The 27,375-nt window shown below is 41.1% G+C and overlaps 1 protein-coding gene and 1 non-coding gene across 2 annotated transcripts in view; both read left to right on the forward strand.

Annotated features, from left to right (window-relative positions):
* The first annotated feature begins 3,442 nt into the window (after positions 1–3,442).
* Positions 3,443–27,375, forward strand: part of PHEX (phosphate regulating endopeptidase X-linked) — a 218,853-nt gene continuing 194,920 nt past the window's right edge. Inside the window, exons 1-3 of the mRNA XM_055393675.2 lie at positions 3,443–4,111; positions 8,175–8,243; positions 16,540–16,701. Of these exons, the coding sequence (XP_055249650.1) occupies positions 3,994–4,111; positions 8,175–8,243; positions 16,540–16,701 (349 nt within the window). The 5' untranslated portion in view covers positions 3,443–3,993. The remainder of the gene's footprint in view (positions 4,112–8,174; positions 8,244–16,539; positions 16,702–27,375) is intronic.
* Positions 14,252–14,358, forward strand: LOC129535372 (U6 spliceosomal RNA). The gene has a single exon (XR_008681634.1). It is a non-coding gene; the product is annotated as a U6 spliceosomal RNA (small nuclear RNA).

The following is a 27,375-nucleotide window of genomic DNA, read 5'->3' on the forward strand; positions in this document are numbered from 1 at the left end:
ACTGCCAGAAACAGAAGACCCCAAACATCCAAGTAATGACCAGATGCACTCATGTCTAGCATAAAGACTTGCCTCCAGTTGTCTTCCAGGCCACTGGGATTGGGCTGAGATTGCCAGATTCATGTCTCTGGATGAACAGTCTCACCTGTGAGTTCTGCAGGCAGAGATGTGAATGCCCATGCAAGTCCCCTCTTGGGGTGGGGTTTGGCCTATTTGAAAGCCTTCCTTTTTTCCCTAAGCTGTCCAGTCTTGCAGGTCCTCCTTCTGGAAGTCTTCCCAACAAATCTACTGCTCGAGATTTCTATTTCTCTAGATACTTGCTGGCCTGTAGTGTTCTGCAATTAGGTTGCCATGTGTTTTGAGTATTTTCCTGCCCAAGCTCAGTTTTCCAGTCTGGAATCTCTGGCATAGCTTCTTTGTCTTCCCTCACAGGCCTTGCAGAGGGCCAGGCACCTGAGAAAAGCTCAAGAAACTTCTGTTGATTCATTAATTGATTCCAGTTAAGGCTCCTGATAGTCTTGGAGCTTCTTCTTCTTTTTAAACATATTTATTTGGCTACACCAGATCTTTGTTGCGTCATGCTGGATCTAGTTCCCTGACCAGTGTTTGAACATGGACCCCTGTATTGGGAGTGTAGTCCTAGCCACTGGACTACCAGGCAAGTTGCTTGGAGCTTCTTAACTGAAACAACTGGGTTGGTACAGACCCAACTATTAATAGACTCACTTGCACAGTGACTTTTTACTTTACTAATTTTTACAGCTATTGAGAAATTATAAATTTATTTGACAAAGCCCACTTCTTTTTAATAGCAGAATACTGACTTTTCACCTCAAAACACACTAAACAATATGCTGTAACTTCAATATTACAATTTCAGGCATAGATACATTGGCCAATTTCCTTGACACAACAGCTTGTATTTACAGAATATCAAGTAGAACAATTTTCAGAAGCAGGTCAAGTGTGATCAGTGACAATTTTGCTTTGTTTATGTGCGCCATGTAGGTGAGGTGAAGAGGCAGCAGTTAGTTCAGGGATTGGTAAACTTTAAAGGGCCAGAGAATATTCTAAGCCTCACATACCATCTGTGTCACAAAACTACTCAACTTTGACTTCATTGCATGAAAGCAAGCATAGATGATACATTGACAAATGGGCATGACCTTGTTCCAATAAAACTTTATTTACAAAAACAGGCAGTGGGCCTTGTGCCCTAGTTTGCAGATCCCTGCTTTTGTCTCTTGTGAGTACACGATGCTTTGAATTTGTTTTGCTCTACAGGTTTTTTTCTGTGCTACAACTTTATTTTTAAGTGCAGTTTGAGTACAAAATAATCATCTCTGAAAAGGTTGAAAAATTAGTGCAGACAATGGCACAGAATGACGAATGCACCTGATGATGAATGATTAACCTGTACCCTTTCTTCTACCAATCCCCACCTACTCTCATGTCTTCCTTTAGTCCTTTGGTGGGTAAAATAAACCTTCATTACATTATATGAGCTATTTATTTTCGACATTTTGAACAGACCTATTTTCATTGTTCAATTAATACATTTTTAAATCTATATTTGCATATCTTTATTTGGGATGAAATGCACCGTAATTTTCCTGTTACAAGTAATGGAACTATTTTTGGGTTTAAAGGCTTTTCACTGAGCAGTCAAGTGTTCAGGAATGAATCCATGTGGTTATGTGATGGACAGGTGTGCTTCAGACTAAATCCCAATTGCCCTCATCTTTGGGGAAACTGCCAGTCCAAGGTTTCCAGTTGTCAACTCACAATCACCAGCCTGGACCTAGAAAGGTGTGAGGAGATTAGAAAGAAGGAGAAAGGGAAGGTGTGGTCCTGGTGTCGAGCTTCTGAGTGTGTCCTCTTCCCTGTGCATAGGAGATGGTAGTGATCCCCTTGCTATCTTTCCACTTCCAGCTTTTCCTATGTCACCAGAGGCCAGTCCTTGGACCTCAACATTCTTGGGGGCAAAACAGAGAGAAAAATACCTTTGCTAGAAAGTATAAAGGTTTGTTGTTAATGTTTAGTCACTCAGTCATGTCCAACTCTTTTGCAGCCCTGTGGACTGTAGCCCACCAGGCTCCTCCGTCCATGTGATTCTCCAGGCAAGAATACTAGAATGGGTTGCCATTTCCTTCTCTAGGGGATGCTCCCAATCCAGGGATCGAACCCAGGTCTCCTGCATTGGCAGGTGGATTCTTTACTGCTGAGCCACCAAGGAAGCCCCATATATAGGTTTACCATGGGGTTAAAATGTGAAAATACCCATGTGAAGTATTACTACCATCTGAGCATCTAGAAGGAATCAAGAGGCTGAAAGACACTAGCGTCTGGGGTTCCTGAAGCTGTTTTTTTAAGAGTAAGTGGCTGGAGCTGACTGGTATAATTTTCATTGCTTGTATTTCTCCCTTCACTGTTGCAGGCCACAGACTGTGGCTGATGGGGCTGCAGCACTGAACTTGACAGATACGATTCCTGACCTCATGGAGCTTGCAGTCTAAGAAGCATTATGGAGTCAAGTCCCAAAACTCTTGGGAGGATCCCATCCTAGAAGTCAAAGGCCTGCTAGGATGTGTTATTGGAGCAATAACACCAAAATAAACCAGCAGTTGATGAGCACATAGTGTCTATAACATACCATGATGTTTGGACAAAAGCTTGTGCTTTTCTGGCTTGGGGGGGTGCATGCAATGAGCAGAAAGTAAGGTAACAGGTGGTACAGGACTGTCTGCAGAGCCTTCGTATGAACCCCTAGGGCAGTGGGCAGAAAAGTTTTGTATAAGAAAAGCACTCTTCTGGTTTCCACATGTAGCTGAATTCAGCTCCACTCCAAACTGTCGTATGACCTCCAGCAAAACTTAATCAAGTGTAATAATAACATTGAAATATCAGTTGCCCTGCCCCATGAAGAAAGCACATTTTTATCACTTACATTGTTAGTATAATCCAAGAAATCAAAGAACCAGTTATTAATCAGTCTTTCCAGTGAAATCAATAACCTCTGAGTTCATCCTGGGGAACCTGCTGAGACGGGGGCTTAATGAAAACAGAAGAACGTACTAACCGGTGGTGGGGCTGGAGGGCAAAATACATGGGTGTACATTTCATCAAAACACGCAAGGAAAATCCTCTTGCCATATCTGTGTGCCTACTAATAAGCTTAATTTGAACACTTTTTCACCCTTTTACAATTCTTAGCACCACAGAAAGGAAGTGCTTTTCCTTCTTCCTTAAAAACAAGTTCCAGTCCAAACCATCAGCCTCTGTAGGTTGTCTTAATTGCTACTTTGCACCGCACTGGGCTATGACTCTGATTTTTGGCACATGCTGTCATACACAAAGTTCCGAAAATAAAATGCTCCAGGATATCCCCGGAACTCTTAGAAGGCTTTAAAAGGGGACTTGCACACTGAAAGAATATCTTTGATGAAGACAATTCAGGCGAGCAGAATGCTTATGGCAAACGAATTATATAATTCTTTGAGATCTTGAAGTGGGTCTGAAGAATCCTTGCCACCTAACTTATCATAGTTTGGGGGAGTTTGACGAGAATCCAGTTTTGATAAAGACAATTGTGTTTTCCTCCCCAAGTGACTATACATTTAAATAGCTAAAACATCTGTTCAGCAACATAGTAAAAAATGTACACTCGGAACGCCTGAGAGAAGAGCCTGCCAAACGGTCGGTTGAGAGGGACTTTGCTGGGGGAGAGCACCAAGATAAAGCAACCACTGTTTGTTTTGTCTGGTCAGGGGGAAAGGCAAGGCAACCAATATTTTGGGTTTCATTTCATTTGTGAAGAATTATTTGAGAAAGGGTGGTGAGAGGACATTTCCTGACGGGATTTTTTTTTTTTTAACCTGTCCATTAGTAGAAGAGCATGAGAACCTTGGATGTCAACGCCTAACAGACTCTTGAGACCAGCCACCAAACCACAAAAAGCGACTTTCTTCTTGACTGGCCTCTCTGTCTCTCCCGATGGAGGCAGAAACAGGGAGCAGCATGGAGATCGGAAAGGCAGCCAACAGAGGCACTCGAATCGCCCTCGTCGTGTTCGTTGGTGGCACCCTGGTGCTGGGTATAGTCCTCTTTCTAGGTAAGTGGGGGCACTGGAGGCCAGGGACCTGGGTGAGTGCGCAGTGGTTTCCTTGTGCTTAATTCTGGCAAACCTTGTCAGGATGCAGGTGGAGGGCTGTTTGCTTGTGTTAGTAGGTGGTGCATCCTTAGTTTTTATATTAAATATGCAAATGAAAGGAAGTTTTTTCTTTAGGAAGGTAAATAAATATGAATGCCCAAGTACCAAATACATAATCCAAAATGTGAAGTGGGTATAAAGTGGCTTCAAGTGGCTGGAGGACTTGGTTGCCTCAGGCAAACATTTTATTATGCATTACATTTAGCAAAATGAGTATTGACGAATTCATAGTCAGATACTTTCATTTATTTTGTGAGGAAAGACTTTACATTGTGATCAAACCATGCTGGAATTTCTTTCCATTTGATTTTTGTCAATGTTTGCCTGAATGACTCATGAAATTTAACTCACAAAATACAGTCTTTAAAAATCCACCTTTAGTGGCATTCTTCAATTCCTTTCCAATCTAGTAACTCTGGTGGAATAAAATTTTAACTCTTTCTATTAGATTTAAAAGTTAATATGAAGGAAAACAGAGGTTTTCCTCCAAAGATTTGAAAGGTATTGTGATTCATTGATTTTAATGACTGTTGGTAAGAATGATGTTCCCAGAGAGTATATATGATGATAAAAACATATTCTTATGAGAAAGAATGAAATATCTTAGAAAGGGGAGAGGGATGTTCTAAGATTTTAGGCATTCTGAATCTTTGACTGTTCTCCTTTGTATTTTTCTCATGCGGCCTATACTATTTCATTAGCTTGAAAATTATGGAGGTCCAAGCTCTTTCCTGAGGAGAGTCTAGGTGCTGTTTGAAATGTAGCAAGCCTGGAAACAGACCTTGGCATATGCAGGATGCAGGCGGCCACGTTTATCTTGGCAAGGGAAAGCCAGTAATTAAACATTAAAAAGTTAGGGTTGTGTGGTTGAAAACTGCTAAAACGAGAAAACCATCTTTCCATGTTTTCTGTGGCTGAAGATTTAGGAAATTAGATGGGTTTATTGCTGAATCTCCTATTCCTGCAACTGAACTTGAGGCTTTTGAAAACTGTTGTGAGATTTCTTGGCACTTGGGGTTTAGGCAAGTGTCCTATCCTGAAATTCACAACTGGGGGAAAAATGATAATGTCAAGGACTATGCACAATGTGAGAAGTGACTACAAATTTAGACTATCAGTGTTTTGCAAACACTGCCAGACTTAAAAATCCAAGTGATTATTGTTTATGTAAAAATATGTGCTCTTTTTAATGATGTTACTGCTGCTTGAAGCTTCTTTGAAATTCCTCCCACTCTTATGGGAGTTCTGAGGCTGTAGCATATTATTAGAATATTCTTGATGGCAGCATTTTTTTTTTCTCCCACACCACTCAGCTTGTGGGATATTAGTTCCCCAACCAGGGATCGAACCCAGGCCCTCTGCCGTGTGGATCCTAACCATTAGAATTAGGGGATTCCAAATCTTTGTTCTTCGAGAGAAAATGATCCTTTGGGATCAGCTCTAAAGTTTTTCAAGCACAGTAAAATTCATTAAGCCAGTTGATGCTATTATGGGTAAGGAGGCATACATAAAATAGAAAAAAAAACTTTCTGATGTGTCCGATAACTTGGCTCTCTTTCACTTAGAATCTTTAAGAGAAGGTGTAATGATGTTAGAGAATAAGTCTCCCTCAGCCTTCGCTACTCCCAAGTGTGGTCGTGGACCAGCAGCATCCGCATCACTTGGGAGCCTGAGCCCCACCCCAGACCTACTGATTCAGAATCTGCATTTTTCACAAGATCCCCAGGTGATTCATTTGCAAATTAAAGTTTGAGAAGTATTGCTTCAGGTGGCCACATCCATTTGGATGTATACATTCAGAGACATTTGCTTTTAAATAGTTGTATGCTCTCAAATTAAAAAAGAAATGGTATTTTTGTCAAATGATACTTTTTCCTGTGGTGAAAACTTTTAAGATCTACTCTCTTATCAACTTCCAGATATACAATATAGTGTTACTAACTATGGTCACCAGGCTATATGTTACCTCCACATGACCTATTTATTTTATAACTGGAAGTTTGTATCTTGAAAGGAGTAAGTCTTTCACTATTATCTTTTTTCTAAAATAAAATAAGGTTAGTATCAAGAAGGTATTGTCCAGAATGATAAAATATTATTATTTACAATAAACTTTCTTTTTCCACATTAAAAAAAGACATGCTCATTAAAGAACATTTGGTAAACATATAGTAATAGACTGAAGGGAAAATTTATGGTTCAATCACCAAGGCATATTGAAATATTTCATGCTAATTGTTATGCTCCACATATATATATTTTTATATGCTCCATATATATATATTTCTAAAGAAATCAAAATATAATTTTAAGATACTTCTTTTCTTAAAAATAGGCCTGCGATGTTTGTTTCATAGGCAATTTTCTTGAACGTTTAATGTAACACAGGTAAAAAGACTGGAGGATGGCAGCAGAGAAAAGAACAAAGAAAAAGCAGGCTCCTCTTAGAATGTAGGTTAATAAATATACAAATGGCCACACTGGCAGGTGACGTATAGGTCTTCCATCTCTAGCAGAAACATAGGGATACTTTTTCTCTGCTGAGGATGCCTTGAAAGACCTTGGCCTCCCTTCACCCTCTACCTTCCATCTCCCCATGGCCACATTTCCAAATGATTCCTTATTTCTGCTCACAGAGTACAGCAATAATGAATTCCCCACAATTTCCTCAGCTATCACAAATATTTTCAAAGTCTAAACTCATGTCTGCTAACATCCAGGTGCTACCTGAAGTTTATGAACAGGGCACCCCTCCATACATCTGCAGAAAGTTGCCAGCCAGGAGGGGGAAATGAAGCCATTGGTGAAAAGCTACTTAGGTCTTGTAGGGTTTCTGTTTGGTTTTGTTTTGGTGGAAGTAGTTGGAAACTTGGTCCACCAAGCTGTATCTGTGTGGTAGCTGGGCTGGGCCTGGTGGGAGGTGGGTGTGGAGTACAGGACAGGCAGATAATGATTCTCTCGACAGAAAAAAAAAAATCAGTGTTACTCTTCCTCCTTTTATGGGCTGTATCTGTATGAATCGTTTAGATAAGATGCAGAACTTTAAATGCCACATATGCTAGCTTTCTCCTTTCACTCTGGATTTAATCCAAATGACACAGTCTATAACTTTCAATTTTCCCATCACTAAAATGAGAATGTAGTTGTAAACAAAAAGTGAAATGATTAGACTTAAACCACAGATAATTGGAGATAGAGACTTTAGGGATTATTTAACCAAATGGTTCTCAAACTTGAGTTAGCATCAGAATAACATGGAGGGCTTGTTAAAATGCAAATGGAACTCCCTGGTGGACCAGAGGTTAAGAGTCTGCCTGCCAATGCAGGGGATGCGGGTTTGATCCCTGGTCCAGAAAGATCCCATATACTGTGAGGCAACTAAGTCCCTGTGCCACAACTATTGAAGCCCACACGCCTAGAGACTGTGCTCCACAACAAGAGAAGCCATTGCAATGAGAAGACCATGCACCACAACTAGAGAGTAGCCCCCACTCACAGCAACTCTCTAGAGAAAGCCCAAGCAAAGCAGTCAAGACCCGGTAAAGCCATAAACAAATAAATAAATTACAATTAAATAAAATGAGGATGGTTGGGCTCCAACCTGAGTTTGAGTCTGAAGGTCAGGGTAGGGCTTGGTCATCTGCATTTCTCATCAGCTCCCAGGTGATATTGCTGTGCTGCCTTTGCCCCTGGGACCCCACTCTAAGAAGCGCTGGTCTAGTTGTGCCCACTTGTCTTCACATTCAAGCAAACCAAGTTTGGGAGCAACCAAGAGTCTCACCAAGGTTGCTTAGCTAGTGACCAGAGTCTGGTTCTATTACACTGAGTCAAGTGGATTTTTTAATGTGGTGTCAACACAGGGAAGGATGAATAGATATCAAACGTCTCACATGTGTACCTGACAGTGGGTTACCTGTTGGTGGTCTGCTGCAAGCCAGTCATTTATTTTGGTCTGTTTTTACAGTGAGTCAAGGTTTCTTAAGTCTCCATGCTAAACCAGAGTACTGCCTGAAGCCAGAATGCATTGAAGCTGGTAAGTCAGTTTTCCACCCTGTGTCAAGTTATAATTATGGTACCTTGGGGAGTGGAAGAGAAAACAGGTGGTATTTTTAGTATTTTGCTTGTTTGAGGTTTACCAAGTATGAAATGCAATTCTGATGAAATTTAAACTTTAAAGTCTTGGTGTGAAGTTGTGGAATATAGGTTTCCTGTTTTGTTTGTTTGTTTTTTGCAATAAAACAGCTGTGCAGTATTCCAAGGTGTGGAAGGCTGAATGGCCTTTCTTAAAACCTGAAGACAGAGACCATTGACATTCCTATTGCCTTTGCTGGATGTGGGCTGTAAAAAAATACAGAGAATCAAGAAAATACTTAGGTTTTTGATGGTGGCATTGGTTAAAATGGAAAAGACATAGGTAAAAGGGCTTTTAAACTCTGAGGCTTTATACAAAGATACTAGGTTAGATAGCTGTGTTATTAGAGTTCTTTTTAAAAACTTTTAAAATTGAAGTATAGTTGAATTGCAATGTGTTAATTACTGCTGTACAGCAATCTCACTTATACTATACATATACACACTATATATAGTATATATATACTACACACTATATATATATATACACACACACACACACATACACACACACACTATATATGCATTCTTTCCCATGATAGTTTATTACAGGCTTCCCTGGTGGTTCAATTGGTAAAGAATCCACCTGCAATGCAGGAGACCTGAGTTGTATCCTTGGGTTGGGAAGATCCCTGGGAGAAGGAAATGGCAAGCAACTCTAGTATCCTTACCTAGGAAATCCCAGGGATAGAGGAGCCTGGCAGGTTACAGCTCATGGGGTCACAAGAGTCGGACACGATTTAGCAACTAAACCACCACCATCATTGAATTTAGTTCCCTGTGCTATACAGTAGGACCCTGTTAACCATCCTATATATAAAACATTTACATCTGCTAATCAAACACTCCTTGACAACCACAATTCTTTCTTTTTGGTCTTTCTTAAGTTACACACACACACACTTTTAACCAGGCAGTATGTTCAGTGACTTACATGTGCCATCTCATAAAATCTTCATAAGAACCCCATGAAGTTGGTGCTATCACCTGGCCCCACTGCAGATAAGGAAATGTACGCTTCCAAAGCTAAATAGCTTGCTAAGTTAGCGTCACAACCTGAGTTAGCGGCAGGGCTGGGCTTCAAGTTCATGTCTGGCTCCTGTCCATCTGTGCCCGTGTGCCAGACGCCATGCCAGGTAACTTTCTTGGATCCTAGTCGTGTCTTGCTCTATTTTTTCATAACATTAGATCTACTGGAGTCTAGTAACTAGACAACTGTTGCAGCTTTTTGATCTTGTCCCAGAAAGGGTGCAAAAGAAGTACAAATTCCCAGGTCCTTTCTTGTTCCCAGCAGAGCAGATGACACAGGGTTTTCTCCAGTGGAGAGAGGGTAACCTGGAGTAGGGTGAAGGACAAGGTAGGATTATCAGAGGTCAGCTTTTAGACCTGACGTCCCTTTGTGCTTTGGCTATGGAACGGTTCTCGCATATGTGTGAAATTTACATTTTTGAACTCAAACTTTCAATTTGAGCTTACTTGAGTTTTGTATAGAGGACCACTTATTTCATGAGCTTTGTTTCTACTACGAATCACAATAATGAAAAAGCCTGAAGAATGGCAATGATCCCGTCGCTACCGGACAGCTTGTTTCCCTTGCTAGGTGTTTTTAGTGTAAGCCTTGCTGTGTGCGCGTGCGTCACGAGCCCGCCTCGGCGCCGCGTGCGTCACGAGCCCGCCTCGGCGCCGCGTGCGTCACGAGCCCGCCTCGGCGCCGCGTGCGTCACGAGCCCGCCTCGGCGCCGCGTGCGTCACGAGCCCGCCTCGGCGCCGCGTGCGTCACGAGCCCGCCTCGGCGCCGCGTGCGTCACGAGCCCGCCTCGGCGCCGCGTGCGTCACGAGCCCGCCTCGGCGCCGCGTGCGTCACGAGCCCGCCTCGGCGCCGCGTGCGTCACGAGCCCGCCTCGGCGCCGCGTGCGTCACGAGCCCGCCTCGGCGCCGCGTGCGTCACGAGCCCGCCTCGGCGCCGCGTGCGTCACGAGCCCGCCTCGGCGCCGCGTGCGTCACGAGCCCGCCTCGGCGCCGCGTGCGTCACGAGCCCGCCTCGGCGCCGCGTGCGTCACGAGCCCGCCTCGGCGCTGTGTGCCCTCCTCGGCGCCGCATGCGTCAGGAGCCCGCCTCGGCACCGTGTGCGTCACGTGTCCGCCTCGGCGCTGCGTGCCCGCCTCAGCGCCACGTGTGTCACAAGCCCGCCTTGGCACCACGTGCCCGCCTCTGCGCTGCGTGTCCGCCTCGGCGCCGCGTGTGTCACATGCCTGCCTCGGTGCTGCGTGCCCGGCTGGGCGCCGCTTGCCTCAGGAGCCCGCCTACGTGCTGCGTGCATCTCGTGCCCGCCTTGGCACTTTGTGCCCGCCTTGGCGCCACGTGCGTCACGAGCCCGCCTCGGCGCCATGTGCATCACGTGCCCGCCTCAGCACTGCGTGCCCGCCTCAGCGCCGCGTGTGTCACACACCCACCTCGGCGGCGCCACGTTCCCGCCTGCGTCAGGAGCCCGCCTACGTGCCGTGTGCGTCACGTGCCTCCCTCGGCGGCGCGTGCGTGTGTGCCTCGGCCCCACGTGCATGCGTGCGTGCGTGCGTGCCTCAGCACCTTGTGCGTGCCTCGGCGTTGCGTGTGTGACTGCCTCAGCGCCTCTTGTGTTGCGTATGTGCCTGCCTGGGGGCTGCGTGCATCACGTCCCTGCGTGTCTTGGTGCCATGTGCGTGCGTGCCTCGGTGCCGCGTTCGTGCATGTCTCGGCGCCTCATGCATCATGTGCGTGTGTGTCTTGGTGCCACGTGTGTGCCTGCCTTGGCACCGTGTGTGTTGCGTGCCTGCGTGCCTTGGTACTGCGTGCATCTCGTGCACGGCTATTTCAGCGCCATGTGCATTGCGTGCATCCCTGCCTCAGCACAGCGTGCATCACTTGTGTGCCTGCCTCAGCGCCACGTGCTTATGTTGCCTGTAGGATGATGTTTGGGAGAAGGGTGTTCTGGGCATTTTGTGAGAAGGTGCCATCTTTTCTGAGGTGCCTTCTTTACTTCTCTTTTCTATTCAGGTCCTAATCCCTCTTTCAGAATAGCAGATGGAGAAAGAATACAAAGAAGTTAGGAATCAAGCAAAGGGCTTGTTAATGATAGTGGTGGTAGTGGATAAGAGCAGCGAGGCTGACTTGAGTTTGAAGGCTTATCTGGACACATATAGGCTGTGTGATCTGGGCTAAATACATAAATCCACCTATGGCTCAGTTTCACACTCTGTAAAATGGGAAAAAGAATTTTTTTTTTCTGCACTGGGCTTTTGTTGCTTCCCATGGACTTTCTCTAGTTGTGGAGAGCAGAGGGTACTCTCTAGTTGTGGTGAGTGGACTTATTGTGGTGGCTTCTCTTGTTACAGAGCACAGGCTCAATCGTTGTGGCCCACAGGGCTTAAATTGCTTTGCAGCATGTGAGATGTTACCGATCAGGGATTGAACCCACTTCTCCTGCATTAGCAGGCAGATTCTTTACTACTGAGCCACCAGGGAAGAGTTTTTAATTTATCATGCTGGTTATGAGAACAGAAGAAAATAATAATGGTGGTAGTACTAGAATTTGAGGTCCATGATGTCTTACCCTTTACCCCTTACTCAGAGAGCATTGTAACTCAGTTGGCAAGATTGGACCTGGCATCAATTCTTGTGATGGCAAGACTGTATCTTAACTCATGTGAGGCTGTTTTAGGCATTGTTCATCCCTCTTCAGAGAATGCGCACTATTCCCTATAGAATTATTAATGTGTTTCCTTCAGGAGTGCTACTTCAGACATTGCTGGCAGTATTATATCATCTGTGGTTTATGCATTGCATTGCTTTTCTAGACTCTGTGAGCTCTGAAACATCTGGCCTCAAGAGTTTAGCATGAGTGTTTGTGAAATTTTAACAGCAAATTTGTATGTATGGTTGCCAGATTTAGCTACATGCATACATTCAGGATGCCCAGTTAAATTTGAATTGCAGATATACAATGACAATTTTTTTTTTGGTACAAGTATGTCTTATGAAATATTTGGTAGTACTTGCACTATAAAAGTCGGAGAAGGCGATGGCACCCCACTCCAGTACTCTTGCCTTGAAAATCCCATGGATGGAGGAGCCTGGTGGGTTGCTGTCTGTGGGGTCACACAGAGTCGGACACGACTGAAGTGACTTAGCAGTAGCAGCAGCACTATAAAAGTAGTCATTTATATGAAATGCAAATTTCACTAGGTATTCTGTACTTTATCTGGCAACTGTATTTATTTGGCAGTGTGTCTGACACTGTTCTGAGTGCTTTACACATACTCATTTAATTCTCATGAAAATCATATGTGGTGCTTTTATTACCCCATTTTACAGATGAGGAAACTAAAATACAGATAGGCTAAGTAACCTACCTAAGGTTGCATAGTTATTGCATGGTGGTGTTGGCATTCAAAACCAGGTGGTCTGGGTCTGGAGTATGTGATGAGGCTACACTGCCTGAGAAGGGCCTAGCATGGTTCCGGGCACAGAGGGAAACTGCTCAGTGTTAGTAACTTTATTGTTACCACCCACCCCACCCCTTTTAGCCCTGGTTAAACTTTAGAAAGTCAGGCTGGTATAAGGTGTAGTGCCTCCACCTCTACTACACAGACGCTGCTGCTGCTGCTGCTAAGTCACTTCAGTCGTGTCCGACTCTGTGTGACCCCATAGACGGAAGCCCACCAGGCTCCCCCGTCCCTGGGATTCTCCAGGCAAGAACACTGGAGTGGGTTGCCATTTCCTTCTCCAATGTGTGAAAGTGAAAAGTGAAAGTGAAGTCACTCAGTCATGTCCGACCCTTAGAGACCCCATGGACCGCAGCCTACCAGGCTCCTCCATCCATGGGATTTTCTAGGCAATAGTACTGGAGTGGCTTGCCATTATTGTAGACCAAATAACAATTTGTTTTGTATGTGATGACTTGAGGGACTACATAGCCTGACGTTTCACAGAGTTTCTTTTTCATCGTATTTCTTCTATTAAAACAAGACTCGCTGAGTTTTATCCATGAACTGAGTAGGGTGAAAGGAGTTTTGGTGTCTTGACAATTATGGTCCCTTGCAATTTTAAGTCACAGCTCCTCTGCAGAAAGTGCAACCCTGTGCCCAGCTGTGAACTGTGAATGATGAATTGAGAGGCTGTAGCTGGAGTTTTTCCACTTAGTGGGCTCAGTTCCAAATTCAGTGTGAGTGATGTATTCTCTACTTTATATCAGGTCTGAGGTCAGAGCTGATCTTGCAGTTTAGATACCTGCAAGAATACTGAGGAGATGGGATACATTTGAGGGTTTGGGGCTGGGGTATGTGGGAAGGTAGCCAGAAAACAGTGTGCTTATGTGAATACAAATGTGTGTGCAGGTTCCTCTGTGTGACTCTGTTGTATGGGACTGAAACTTCTATGATCCATGTACCTGAGGTGTCACACAGCAGATTCATTCTGTGACTACAGAGCCTGATTAACCATAAATATAAACTAAAATGAAAACTTTGTGTCCTAATATATTTGCATATTACATATTAGTGATGAAACAGTAGCAGAAACAAAAATTGTAATTGGAGACAACCTAATTACTTTTTTTTTAAATTTATTTTATTGGAGGCAAATTACCTTACATTAATATATTGGTTGGTTTTGCCATACATTGACATGAATCCGCCCCGGGTGTACATGTGCTCTCCCTCCCGAACCCCCCTCCCACCTCCCTCCTCCCCATATCCTCCCTCCATGTCATCCCCGTGCACCAGCCCCAAGCATCCTGTATCATGCGTCGAACCTGGACTGGTCACTTATGATAATATACATGCTACAATGCCGTTCTCCCCAATCATCCCACCTTCACCCTATCCCACAGAGTCCCAAAGACTGTTCTATATGCCTATAAAAGATAAAAATATTGTGCTCGCTTTGGCAGCACATATACTAAATTTGGAACCATACAGAGAAGATTAGCATGGCCCCTGCGCAAGGATGACACACAAAATTGTGAAGCATTCCATATTTTTTGGATCAGTTCTAATGAGGTGGATTAACCTGGAGTCTATTATACAGAGTGAAGTAAGTCAGAAAGAAAAACACCAATACAATATATTAATGCATATATATGGAATTTAGAAAGATGGTAATGATGACCCTATATGCGAGACAGCAAAAGAGACACAGATATAAAGAACAGACTTTTGGACTCTGTGGGAGAAGGCGAGGGTGGGATGATTTGAGAGAATAGCATTGAAACGTGTATATTACCATATGTGAAATAGATCGCCAGTCTAGGTTCCATGCATGAGACAGGGTGCTCAGGGCTGGTGCACTGGGATGACCCTGGGGGGTGGGATGGGGACTCAGGAGGGAGAACACATGTATACCCATGGCTGATTCATGTTAGTGTATGGCAAAAACCACTACAATATTGTGAAGTAATTAGCCTCCAATTAAAATTAATTAAAAAAGAAAAGTAAAAATGTTAAGTTAATTAAAATTTGTCAAACTTAGATTCTAAACCACTTTTTTTTTTCTGCTTTTTGGGGGAGTGTGTGGAAGGATTGAGAGTGGTGGGGAATTTGAAGTTCTGTAGCGATTAGGATGCTTGCATATTTTTCACTTCATCAAAGACATAAAGCTGTTCGAAATTTTCATAGAATGTCTAGGCTAAGGAAATAAGTAGCCTTACTTTTAAACCTGGAGAAACCACACATAACCAAACTGTAGTATGCATATCTACATTTATGCAGATTATACTTTTTTGGCTTGTCATTCATGTTTAGCTGAAAACTCATTGGGTTTCCATTACTTCAAATTTAAATGTATTCTGGCATTAATTAAGTATAAAAATCACCCAGGATGTCATCTTTCCAATATCATTAAAATATTGGCTGTCCTTAAAAAAAATCATTTGGTGCATATCTTTAGGTTAGAGTAGTAGCCAGCAGTTGAAAGAGTTGGAGTTTAGTATTAGGAATTTGGGGACCTTCTCATTTTGTAATGAAAGATTTCTTTTTTAAGCTCATGGCTACATATTTAAGTATGCACGAACTTCCTACTGATTATCTTCCATATGTAATTGAGTGTGGCTTTAAGAAAGGAAAAAATGGCAGATCAGTGTATTGTGTCTTTGTTAACTTATACAGATAGCCAGTTCTACCCCTAGACTTGGGCAAGAGAGGCGTCTGCCCTGGGCCCCTCATTTAGAAAGTTCTACTTTGCTCTGCTCTGGCCACGCCTCTCCCTTGGACAAGGAGTCTGTGGGGCCAAAGCAGCAGCCCTCTCCTTCTGCAACCCAGAATCCCTTCCTTTCAGGGCCCTTCCTTTCAGGGCCTCTTTGGATCTCTTCCAGGGGTTCATTTCTCTGAGAGCTTCCCTAAATGTCAAGGGGTTCAAGAATCCATACGTGACCCTCCAGGTCTTAATGAAAATATTAATATATTGTAAATAGATCTTTTCAACGTTTAGATATTGCGTGTGGGCCTCTGTTTCAGTTAGTCTTTGTTGTGGAACAAACCACCCCAAACCTTAAAGGCCTGAAATGAGTGATTTAATATTTCTTATGATGACTTGGGTTTGGTGGGGTTCCTCTGTGTAGATTGCCTTAGGCTCATTCATATAGCTGCATTCAGCTGGAGGCTTGCCTGGCCTGAAAATGTCCATGATAGTCTCAGTCACATGCCTGGCCATTGGTGGTGGCTTGGTTTTTCTTCATGTGGCCATACCTTCTCCTCTTCAGAGGGCAGTCTCAGGGCTCCATTCAAAGGGATTTAATGTGGAAAATGAAAGGCCTCTTAAGGCCTAGCTTTGAAACTCATGAAAAGTTGCCTTGCCACTTTCTTCTGGTCAAAGCAAATTATAAGGCCAGCCCAGATTCAAGGCAGGGGAAATAGTTGCTGGTGGAAAGAGTGGCAAAGTCACCTTGCAGAAGAATGAAAGGAATGGAAGGAAATGTCACATACATTCTGGGAGACAATTTACCTGTGCACTCTATTTGTATTGCTGAAACAGATGTTAAGGGTGATCTTGCAAAAACCAATAACAATAATACCACCAAATTTTTACCTACTCTGTCTGAATGTAGTAGTTTAATATGATAAATTTGATTCAGGGAGTCGTTTGAGGGGAAATGTGAAAACCAAGGCTTGGGAACTGGTTGATATGAAATTGCTTGTCATTAATCCTATGATTTTCTTTTTAAATAGCTGCTTCCATCTTAAGTAAAGTAAATCTCTCTGTGGACCCTTGTGATAATTTCTTCCGGTTTGCTTGTGATGGCTGGATACACAGTAATCCAATTCCTGAAGATATGCCAAGCTATGGGATTTACCCTTGGCTCAGACGTAATGTCGACCTCAAGTTGAAGGGTAAGTTTCTGCTGGGGTATGGTGATACACTTTACAGAGAGCAGTATTTGACAAGAAAACCATAGTTTTGGATTTGAAGCATGACTGCTCACATTTTAACTATACTAAATTCATTTCTAAGATTTTTAAAAAAGGGAGATTGGAAGGAAAGTTATAGAATTCCAGTCTCTCAGATCTCAGTGCAAGCCTGGCATAGCTCATGTATACATTTGATAGTAGTAAGTTTTGCTGCTGAAGGATAAATAGCATTTGATTGAGGTTGGGAGCAAAGGAATAGTTAATGAAAATCATGTTACATCAGTATACTCATTTGTCTGTTATGTTCAGAGCAAACTTCATCACTTGCTCATTGTGTCCTGGATTTTCATGGTTTACAACATGTACTTAACACTTCATTGTCTTTTGACATAACTTTTGAGAACTCTGGATGACCTTGTATTTGTCATATTTTTCCTGTTAAATGCTAAGTTGGCTCTGGGGAGACTGTCCTTTCTCCCATGGCCTCTCAAACAATGACAAGCTCACACACACATACTCACATATGCCTGCATGCACACATACTCTTCAAAAGTTGAACATATCTTTTGCTAGAGGATCTTCTGCTCACAATTGATCTAATTTTTATGCTGAGCTGTTGGAGAAAAGCACTTCAGGATGGAAGTAGGGAGATTTTCAAGGCCAAGTAAGGTGATTGTTTTGAGAAGGAAAAATTGGTATTTTTTTCACTTTCTTTTAACTGAATTATGCCATACAGCTAGCATTCAGTAGCACACCTAAAAGAATTCCTGAAAATTTTTGAGAATAATCATTTTTATTTTTCCTCCATATCATTTTCCCCAAGATTTTAAGAATTAATTAAATCAATTTTAGTAAAAATTAAGTATGTATCAATTTATGTATATAACATCCAAAATAATTGGCAGAATAATTAAATACCTATTGTCAGTTATAGGGACTTCCCTATAACTCAGATGGTAAAGAATCTGCCTGCAATGCAGGAGACCTGGGTTCGATCCCTGGGTCAGGAAGATCCCCTGGAGAAGGAAATGGCAATCCACCCAGTATTCTTGCCTGGAGAATTCCATGGACAGAGGAGCCTGGTAGGCTACAGTCCATGGGGTCACAAAGAGTCAGACAGGACTAAGCAACTAAACACACATTGTAAATTGTAAGGAAAAATGTGCTTAAATTTCACAATTAGATATAAACCATATGGACTTATATTTTATACTAGAAGGCTGAAACTTAGTCTTCATAAGTTATAAGTGGGAATTTGGAAGAATATCAGAGCTTTCCCATAACCCAACTGGTGATATTCCTGTGCTATGGCACTGTAAATAGGACCTTGAAGAGTGAATTTACTAAGACTTATTTCCCTGTAGGATATTAACTTGTGTTGGTCCTTTACCCACCATTCTTGCCTGTTTCCTATTTCCCTTCTCTGGCTTATTTTCTTCCTAGACAGAAAGATGTGTGCACACACACAATCCAATAAGCAGATGTATCACTGAAGGACTAGAAAAAGTATTTCCAGACAGATGATCGTTTCATATTAGTTAGAGACCAAAGATTTCTATCTTCAGGGCATGAAGCTGTTATAATTTAAAGAATTTCTGGGAACGTCTTACTGTAAAAACTAAAATCAGTATCGATGGGTTTTGTTTGAGGAAGATACTATATGTGGGCTAAAATTAATAAAAATGAGAGTAAATTGTTCAGAGCAGCACAAGTTTTGTTTTCTACTTTTAAAAATGAGAAACTGTTATTTCTAAACTTAATTATGAAAATAAAGAGGTGCAAAAATAACATGCAAAAAGTAAAAAGAAAGTCACACTTAAATCTACTCCTAGAAATACCTGCTAATAAAGCAGTTGTGTATATATCATCCCAGGTTTTTTTTTTACCACATGTGGATACATATGCATAATGTCATATGCACAGCCATATATTAAAAAAAATAAAAATAGCTGATATTATGCATGCTGTTCCATCAGCTGCTTTAACAAATGATGTATTCCTCATAGATGTGGATTATGTCAGTAGACATTTTCCTTATTATAAATAACACTATAATAAATACCCAAGTTTGCACGTCTTTATGGCCTTATCTAAATGTATCCTTAGGATAAATTCCCAGAAGTGAAATCACTGTGTTGAAAGAGTATTCACGGTTTCATTTTTTTTTTTTTTGCATATAGCAGAATGGTCCTTTAGAAAGTTGTTTCTAGGTGTTCATATATTTTCTTGATGCTTTAAATGGCAACTTTTCTCAATCACCTGTTTTTTCTGTGGTATAGAGTAGGGGTCAGCAAATTGTGGCCCATGGGCCAAATCCATGCCACTGTCTGTTTTTGTAAATAAAGTTTTATTGAAAGACAGCCACATCCATCCATTTATGCATTATCAATGGCTGCTTTTGCACCACACCATGAGAACTGAGTAGTTGCTGTAGAGACCATATGACCTGGAAAGCCCATATGATAGGCAAAGCTTAAAATATTTACTCTCTGACCTTCAGGGAAGAAGTTTGCCAACTCCTGATGCCTATTGTAAAGCTTTGCTATATCTATATTGGATCTAATTATAACTATTTTATTAACTCATAGCTTTTTGGGGATTTTTTGAAAGGTAATCATGAAATTAAGAAATAATTGAAATTTTTGTCTCTTCCTTTTCTTTTACTAAATTGGTTACAGCCTCAGAATAATGTTGAATTATAACAATGATAATGGGTATAATATTCTTAGCTTGGGTTGTAATGCCTCTAGCATTTACCCCCAATGTACTTTTTCTTTGTTTCTAGTATTTTTTATTGTGTTCTGTTATTCCTAGTTCGCAAAAAGTATTGCTCAAGAAAAATCTCTTCACTGTTTATCAAGAGACTCACATAGAGTATGTCATTTAACTTCTCTAGATTTCCTCATGCTGAATTAACCTTATAATCTTGAAATAAATCCAGCATATGAATGGTTTTTTATTTTCTTTTAAGCCATTGCTAGAATTGAATTGTTTCTTATATCTGTGTCTGTATTTATGATTCATGTTGATCCATGGATTTTGGTGTGCTCAGTTTGTCAAATTCTGTTATCAAGATTGTTTTGGTCTTGTGAAACAAAACAGGAGGCTCCCCGTGTATTTCTATCCTCTGGGAAGGACACAGACAAGTAAATCTCTAGTTTGACATGCACTGTAAAGGATAAATTAAGAAATCAGTCATAGGGCTCTTGCTTCAAGTGCCAAGAAGGAGAGCAAATGGTGGAGTAGTTTCTCTTTTTAAATTAGTATCATCGTATGCCAGATGTATGTGCTTGAAAATATAAAATATGTATTCTTTGAACTTTTAAATTCTGAGGTAATTCAGACTTAAAAGTTGAAAGAATAGTATAAGGAATGCCTATATACTCTCTACCCAGATTTCCTGATTGTTACTGTTTTGCTGTATTTTCTTTATCATATTATTTTTTCATTCTCTCTGTAAATGTAGAGATATTATCTAATTCTGTCTATATCTACATATTTATACATATAGATAAACTATGTAAATGTGTAGATGATACCAATACACAAATTTATAGATATATATATTTCTGAACTCTGCAAATATGTTGCAGATAATTAGATTTTGTTAAAGGAAGAACTTTATTTTTGGCTGTGCTGAGTCTTCATTGCTGTGTGGGCTTTTCTCTAGTTGTGGCAGGCAGGCTTCTCATTGCAGTGGCTTCTCTTGTTGCAGAGCACAAGCTCTAGGGCACTCAGGCTTCAGTAGTTGTGGCACGTGGGCTCAGTAGTTGCAGCTCATGGGTTCTAGAACACAGGCTCAATAGCTCTGGCACCCGGGCTTAGTTACATTGTGGCATGCAGGATCTTCCCAAATCAGGGATTGAACCGGTGTCTCCTGAATTGGCAGGCAGATTCTTTACTATTGAGCCACCAGGGAAGCCCAGATATTCTTAAAGTATATAAATAGAACTTTTCAGATACCAGTTGTGCTGACGATCTTATTTTTTAAACACTAAATATTCTTTATTTATTTAGCATGCAAGTTGTTTATTTTGGGAAGTGATCCCAGGAAATACAGGTGGGGACTGGGAAGAGTGAAAGATGGAAGGGAGGAAAAGCCAATCCAAGAATTAAACACTTCGTCTTTAAATTCTATTAATATATATTTATTCTATATCTATCTGTGTATCTCTCAGTCAGTCTACTCATCCATCTAACCACCCAGGTGATACAATCTCAGTGTAGATCAGCTGTAAATGACTAACGGGAGGAAACATACTTCAGATCCTAATACCCAGTGATAAGTTTTTAAATGCAAATATACATATAAAATTATATATATATATATATATCAAAATGATCATATATTCTATTTTTATAATGTTATTTTTATGTGACATGTTAACATCTTTTCAGGTCAGTTTAAATAGCTCTATACCATCATTTGCCATGACTGTTTTGTATGGATATACTGCAATTTGTTTCATCAATTCATGTATTGCCATTTAGGTGGTTTCCAAATTTTATCTTCATTGTAAGCCTCTCAGAGCCTGAGTGTTGATGCCACAGAGTTGGATTTGAATCCTTTCCTTTCATTTCTCCTTTGTGTTACTTTTGGTCAGTTAGCTCACCTAGCTCAGCTTTTTTATCTTTCAAATGGAGATAAGAATACCCATTTCATAGGATTTGTGAGGACTAAAGGGGATGACCTATATAAATTACCCATTCTAGTTCCTGGCATATTGCAGGCCCTCAATATTTGTCCTCTGCTCTTCCATTTTGTCTCAAAGATAGTTCTGAGGCTCATGAAGTAGTGTCTATCAAATGCTTTAAGTTTTATTCTGGTCTTATTCTGTGTAAATATCATGTGCTTTCAAAAATATTAAATACTGTCTAGATATTTTTCCTCACCCTTGATAAAAAGAATATCCAAAAATAAAACCCGATGAGACCAATCAAAAGAATACCATTTTCTTATGACTGACAGAGAACACACAGAAATGGCTGTCCAATTTGTGAAATAAAATGGGTTTGACACACCTGGCTGATGAAAAATTGTCCTCTATTGAAGTCAGCAACCTGGCTTCATGAATTTTTTTCTTTAAATGGCATATAAAACTCAGATTTCTACTTGGAAAATAAAATTATTTCTTGTTCTAAGAATTAGGATTTGTTTTTTTAAAAGGTCTGAATATAGTTGTGCATTTGAATGTCTTAAAATTTCCTTCCTACAAAGGCTCCCAAATTTTCATGTGACTATGAAATTGACACAGCATGCATTGCTTATGAACGAACAGATGAAAATTTTGCAAATGAGCACTTATGAAACATAAAGCAATGAGTGAGCTAGAATACTTGTGTCAAACAGAAGACAGATGACTTAGGCTAAGGCCAGCTCATCTCTATTATGGAATAGCGATCTTGGCCAATATTTTATAAAGAAATGCAATATGTTATTATATTCAAGCACAGACAGCACTAGCAGAACAGTAAGATGAAGTGGGGCCTATGCATTAATAGGCAGAGAAAGATGACTGTGATTCATAGATTGGTTATTTATTGGTAAATACCTGCTGGCTGAGATTTAAAGGATTCTCATAATTAAATAACCCCCCTATAATCTTGTTTTTCCTGTTAGTGATCCTAGTCAGATCATCTTTTGCAGATACTAAAAAGCTGAAAACTTACAGTTCAGCTCCTGTAAAGTCATTTGATAATTACAAAGTTCAGATCATTGAAGACATAGTTAATTGTGTCATTTTCTTCATGCCATGACATAGTATCATGATGTGCCAAATTGACCCTTGATGTCATTAAGCTCTTTGAAACAAATGTTGTCAGAGTAGCAAAACAAAATGGGGACGTGACGGAGAAGTGCTAATGAGCAGCCAGTCACTGTGGTGCACTTTTTATTCCTGGTGAAAACTCAGCTCTTATAAGTCTCATTGAATCTGCTATATAGACCAAGTGTGCCCACTCAGAGCAGATTCCTGTTTTTTCTGACTATTCTGCCTCTTTTTCATGGGGCTACCCAGGAAGCAACAACTTGCCAAGTTATATATATGCTGTTATGAGTCCTGTGTGCACAGAGAGATGCTGCGTAAAGATCTAGGCCTGTGTCGAAGACTTAGAATGTGAAATGAAATTATTTTACCTGAAGTTTTTTGTTGGTGTGGTTTTCATTTTTCATAATTGCAATACCTCATTTGAGCGTGGGTGGGGTGGGAGTGTGGTTTGGTGTAGTGTGAGGAAGGGGAAAGAAGTTGTCAGATTTTAAAAAGTTTAGCAATTTCCTGTTAGGAAACATTTACTTCAAATACAGAAATTAATTTCTTCCTGAAGACTCTGAAAATGTGTATTTACCTCTAGGGCATGGCCTCTTTATAAATAGCTTAAGGAAGTAAAGAGGCCTTGAGAATGGCCACCATGTGTAGGAGCCTGTGTTCTGGTAGTTATGACAATCAACATTGTAGATTTTCTTCCTGTGTATCCATTTCCATCCCTAGTGCATATCCTTGTCTTACTTTTTGATTCCTACCTGTTCCAAGCTTTTTATTTTAATATGTATTTTTCCCCCTGTGGCTTTAATGTAGCTTTTCTTTTGTAGTGGTTAATGTTGCAAATAATGTTGCAAATAAGAACCACATCTATTCATAACATTTATTCTGAGTTGTGTGTTCTTTGATTTGGGGGAAATGTGCTCACTTAAAATAGATTGAAGTAGACAGTATTTTGATTGTATTAATTAATCTGTGAACACAGGACTATTTTCTGAGCTTTTACTTTTTTCCTGGTGCCAATTGTTTTAATCACAAGTAACAGAAACATCCGGAGAAGGCAATGGCAACCCATTCCAGTGTTCTTGCCTGAAAAATCCCATGGGCGAAGGAGCCTGGTAGGCTGCAGTCCATGGGGTCGCTGAGGGTTGGACACGACTGAGCGACTTCACTTTCACTTTTCACTTTCATGCATTGGAGAAGGAAATGGCAACCCACTCCAGTGTTCTTGCCTGGAGAATCCCAGGGATGGGGGAGCCTGGTGGGCTGCCATCTATGGGGTCGCACACGACTGAAGCGACTTAGCAGCAGCAGCAGCAGCAACAGAAACATCAACTCAGACTAGCCTAAGCAATAAAGACAATTTGTTGGCTCATGTAACCAAAATACCTAGTAATCATGTGGACTTCAGGTAAGGGTTGATCTAGCAACTGAAACTAAGGATCACATTTCTTTCTTTGTTTCTACTCTGACATCTGTTATCTCATATTTTCTAAGTCTGCTTTGCTTAGATTGTTGCCAGTCAGTCAGTCCAGTCGCTCAGTCTTCACTGACTCTTTGCAACCCCATGAATCACAGCACGCCAGGCCTCCCTGTCCATCACCAACTCCCGGAGTTCACTCAAACTCATGTCCATCGAGTCGGTGATGCCATCCAGCCATCTCATTCTCTGTCGTCCCCTTCTCCCGCCCCCAATCCCTCCCAGCATCAGAGTCTTTACCAATGAGTCAACTCGTCGCATGAGGTGGCCAAAGTATTGGAGTTTCAGCTTTAGCATTAGTCCTTCCAATGAACGCCCAGGATCGATCTCCTTTAGAATGGACTGGTTGGATCTCCTTGCAGTCCAAGGGACTCTCAAGAGTCTTCTCCAACACCACAGTTCAAAAGCATCAATTCTTCGGCGATCAGGTTTATTCACAGTCCAACTCTCACATCCATACATGACCACTGGAAAAAGCATAGCTTTGACTAGACGGACCTTTGTTGGCAAAGTAATGTCTCTGCTTTTTAATATGCTATCTAGGTTGGTCATAACTTTCCTTCCAAGGAGTAAGTGTCTTTTAATTTCATGGCTGCAGTGAGCATCCGCAGTGATTTTGGAGCCCAAAAAAACAAAGTCTGACCCTGTTTCCACTGTTTCCCCATCTATTTCCCATGAAGTGATGGGACCAGATGCCATTATTTTTGTTTTCTGAATGTTGAGCTTCAAGCCAACCTTTTCACTCTCCTCTTTCACTTTCATCAAGAGGCTTTTGAGTTCCTCTTCACTTTCTGCCATAAGGGTGGTGTCATCTGCATATCTGAGGTTATTGATGTTTCTCCCAGCAATCTTGATTCCAGCTTGTGCTTCTTCCAGTCCAGCGTTCCTCATGATGTACTCTGCATAGAAGTTAAATAAGCAGGGTGACAATATACAGCCTTGACACTCCTTTTCCTATTTGGAACCAGTCTGTTCTTCCATGTCCAGTTCTAACTGTAGCTTCCTGACCTGCATACAGGTTTCTCAAGAGGCAGCTCAGGTGGTCTGGGATTCCCATCTCTTTCAGAATGTTCCACAGTTTCTTGTGATCCACACAGTCAAAGGCTTTGACATAGTCAATGAAGCAGAAATAGATGTTTTTCTGGAACTCTCTTGCTTTCTCCATGATCCCGCAGATGTTGGCAATTTGATCTCTGGTTCCTCTGCCTTTTCTAAAACCTGCTTGAACATCTGGAAGTTCACGGTTCACATATTGCTGAAGCCTGGCTTGGAGAATTTTGAGCATGACTTTACTAGCGTGTGAGATGAGTGCAATTGTGTGGTAGTTTGAGCATTCTTTGGCACTGCCTTTCTTTGGGATTGGGATGAAGACTGACTTTTTCCAGTCCTGTGGCCACTGCTGAGTTTTCCAAATTTGCTGGCATATTGAGTGCAGCACTTTCACAGCATCATCTTTCAGGATTTGAAATAGCTCAATTGGAATTCCATCACCTCCACTAGCTTTGTTCGTAGTGATGCTCTCTAAGGCCCACTTGACTTCACATTCCAGGATGTCTGGCTCTAGGTCATTGATCACACCATCGTGATTATCTGGGTTGTGAAGATCTTTTTTGTACAGTTCGTTGCCAGTAGCAACCGAATTTAGACTTCCTCATTTGCATCCAGCAAGAGATATTGTGTTAGGCATAGGAGGATGTAGAAGTTAATGAGCTGCTCCAAGACTACTGTGTAGAAATTAAAAATCTGCACATCACAAAATATTTCAGTAGGTACTGTAATCAAGATTCTAGAGGGAATTTTCTGGCTGTCCAGTGGTTAGGGCTTGGCACTTTCACTGCCAGGGCCTGGGTTTGCTCTCTGTTCAGGGAACTAAGATCCCGCAAGCCATGCAGCATGGCCAAAATTAATAATGAAAGACTCTAGAGCTACACTGTTCGGTATGGTAGCTACCAGCCACATGTGGCTTTTGAGCACTTGAAATATGATTAGCTGGAATTGAGATGTGCTGTAAGTGTAAAGTATACACCAAATTTCAGAGACTTCATTCAGAAAACATGTAAAAATATCTCACCAATAAACTGATGATTTATTTCATAAATTACATATTGAAATATTTTTAGATATATTGGGTTAAATAAAATATATTATTAAACATAATCTCACCTTTTTTGTTTTGCTTATTCAAATATTTGGCTCGGATAATATTTCTATCAGACAATGCTGCTCTGGAGTCCTGAATCGGCCATTAGAAGGTGAGCTGTTTTTTGAGGAATCTCCACACTGTTCTCCATAGTGGTTGTACTAGTTTGCATTCCCACCAACAGTGTAAGAGGGTTCCCTTCTCTCCACACCCTCTCCAGCATTTATTGCATGTAGCCTTTTGGATAGCAGCCATTCTGACTGGTGTGAAGTGGTATCTCACTGTGGTTTTGATTTGCATTTCTCTGATTATGAAGGATGTTGAGCATTTTTTCATGTGTTTGTTAGCCATCTTTATGTCTTCTTTGGAGAAATGTCTGTTTAGTTCTTTGGCCCATTTTTTGATTGGGTCATTTATTTTTCTGGAATTGAGCTGCAGGATCTGCTTGTATATTTTGGAGATTAATCCTTTATCAGTTGCTTCATTTGCTATTATTTTCTCCCATTCTGAAGGCTGTCTTTTCACCTTGCTTATAGTTTCCTTTGCTGTGCAGAAGCTTTTGATTTTAATTAGGTCCCATTTGTTTATTTTTGCTTTTATTTCCAATATTCTGGGAGGTGGGTCATGGAGGATCCTGCTGTGATTTATGTCGGAGAGTGTTTTGCCTATGTTCTCCTCCAGGAGTTTTATAGTATCTGGTCTTACATTTAGCTCTCAATGTAAGGTAATTAGCCTCCAATAAAATAAATTAAAAAAAAAAAGAAAGTGAGCTGTCTGTGAATAAAGTCAAATTTATTTCACTGATAGAGAAGGATCAAAGAACACCTTTAGTAAAAATAGTTCTCTATTCCCATATACAGTCCCCCTCTATCCTGTTACTCTATAGGTGTCCTCTGTGGTTCGTATAAACATCTGAAAATATCTTGTTTGTATACATACTTATTTGTTTTTCTCATCTGTGCTTGCCCACCTGCGTAAAAGAGTCAGGAAAGAAACATCATGGGGATGAAAACAATAGGTTAGGATATTTGTGTTTTCCCAACTTTATTGCCGGACCTTGGTCATGACCTCAAACCCTGAAAAGTCTTGGTAATTTAATTGGTCAGACAACACACTCAATGGTGTATATGAGTTTTAAGTCTCTCCTGTAGGGGAAGAGAATAGGAAAGGGGAATTAGTGAAAGGAAAAGTGTCATCTTAGGTTGCTCTCGGTCTTCTTTGGATTCCACTGTTTTGTTGTTGTTAGTTATACCGATTTCCATTCTCTCTTTTCTTTT

This window comes from Moschus berezovskii, chromosome X (genome assembly GCF_049115385.1).
Source record: "Moschus berezovskii isolate FMDL1 chromosome X, NW_MosBer_1.0, whole genome shotgun sequence".
NCBI lineage: Eukaryota > Metazoa > Chordata > Mammalia > Artiodactyla > Moschidae > Moschus > Moschus berezovskii.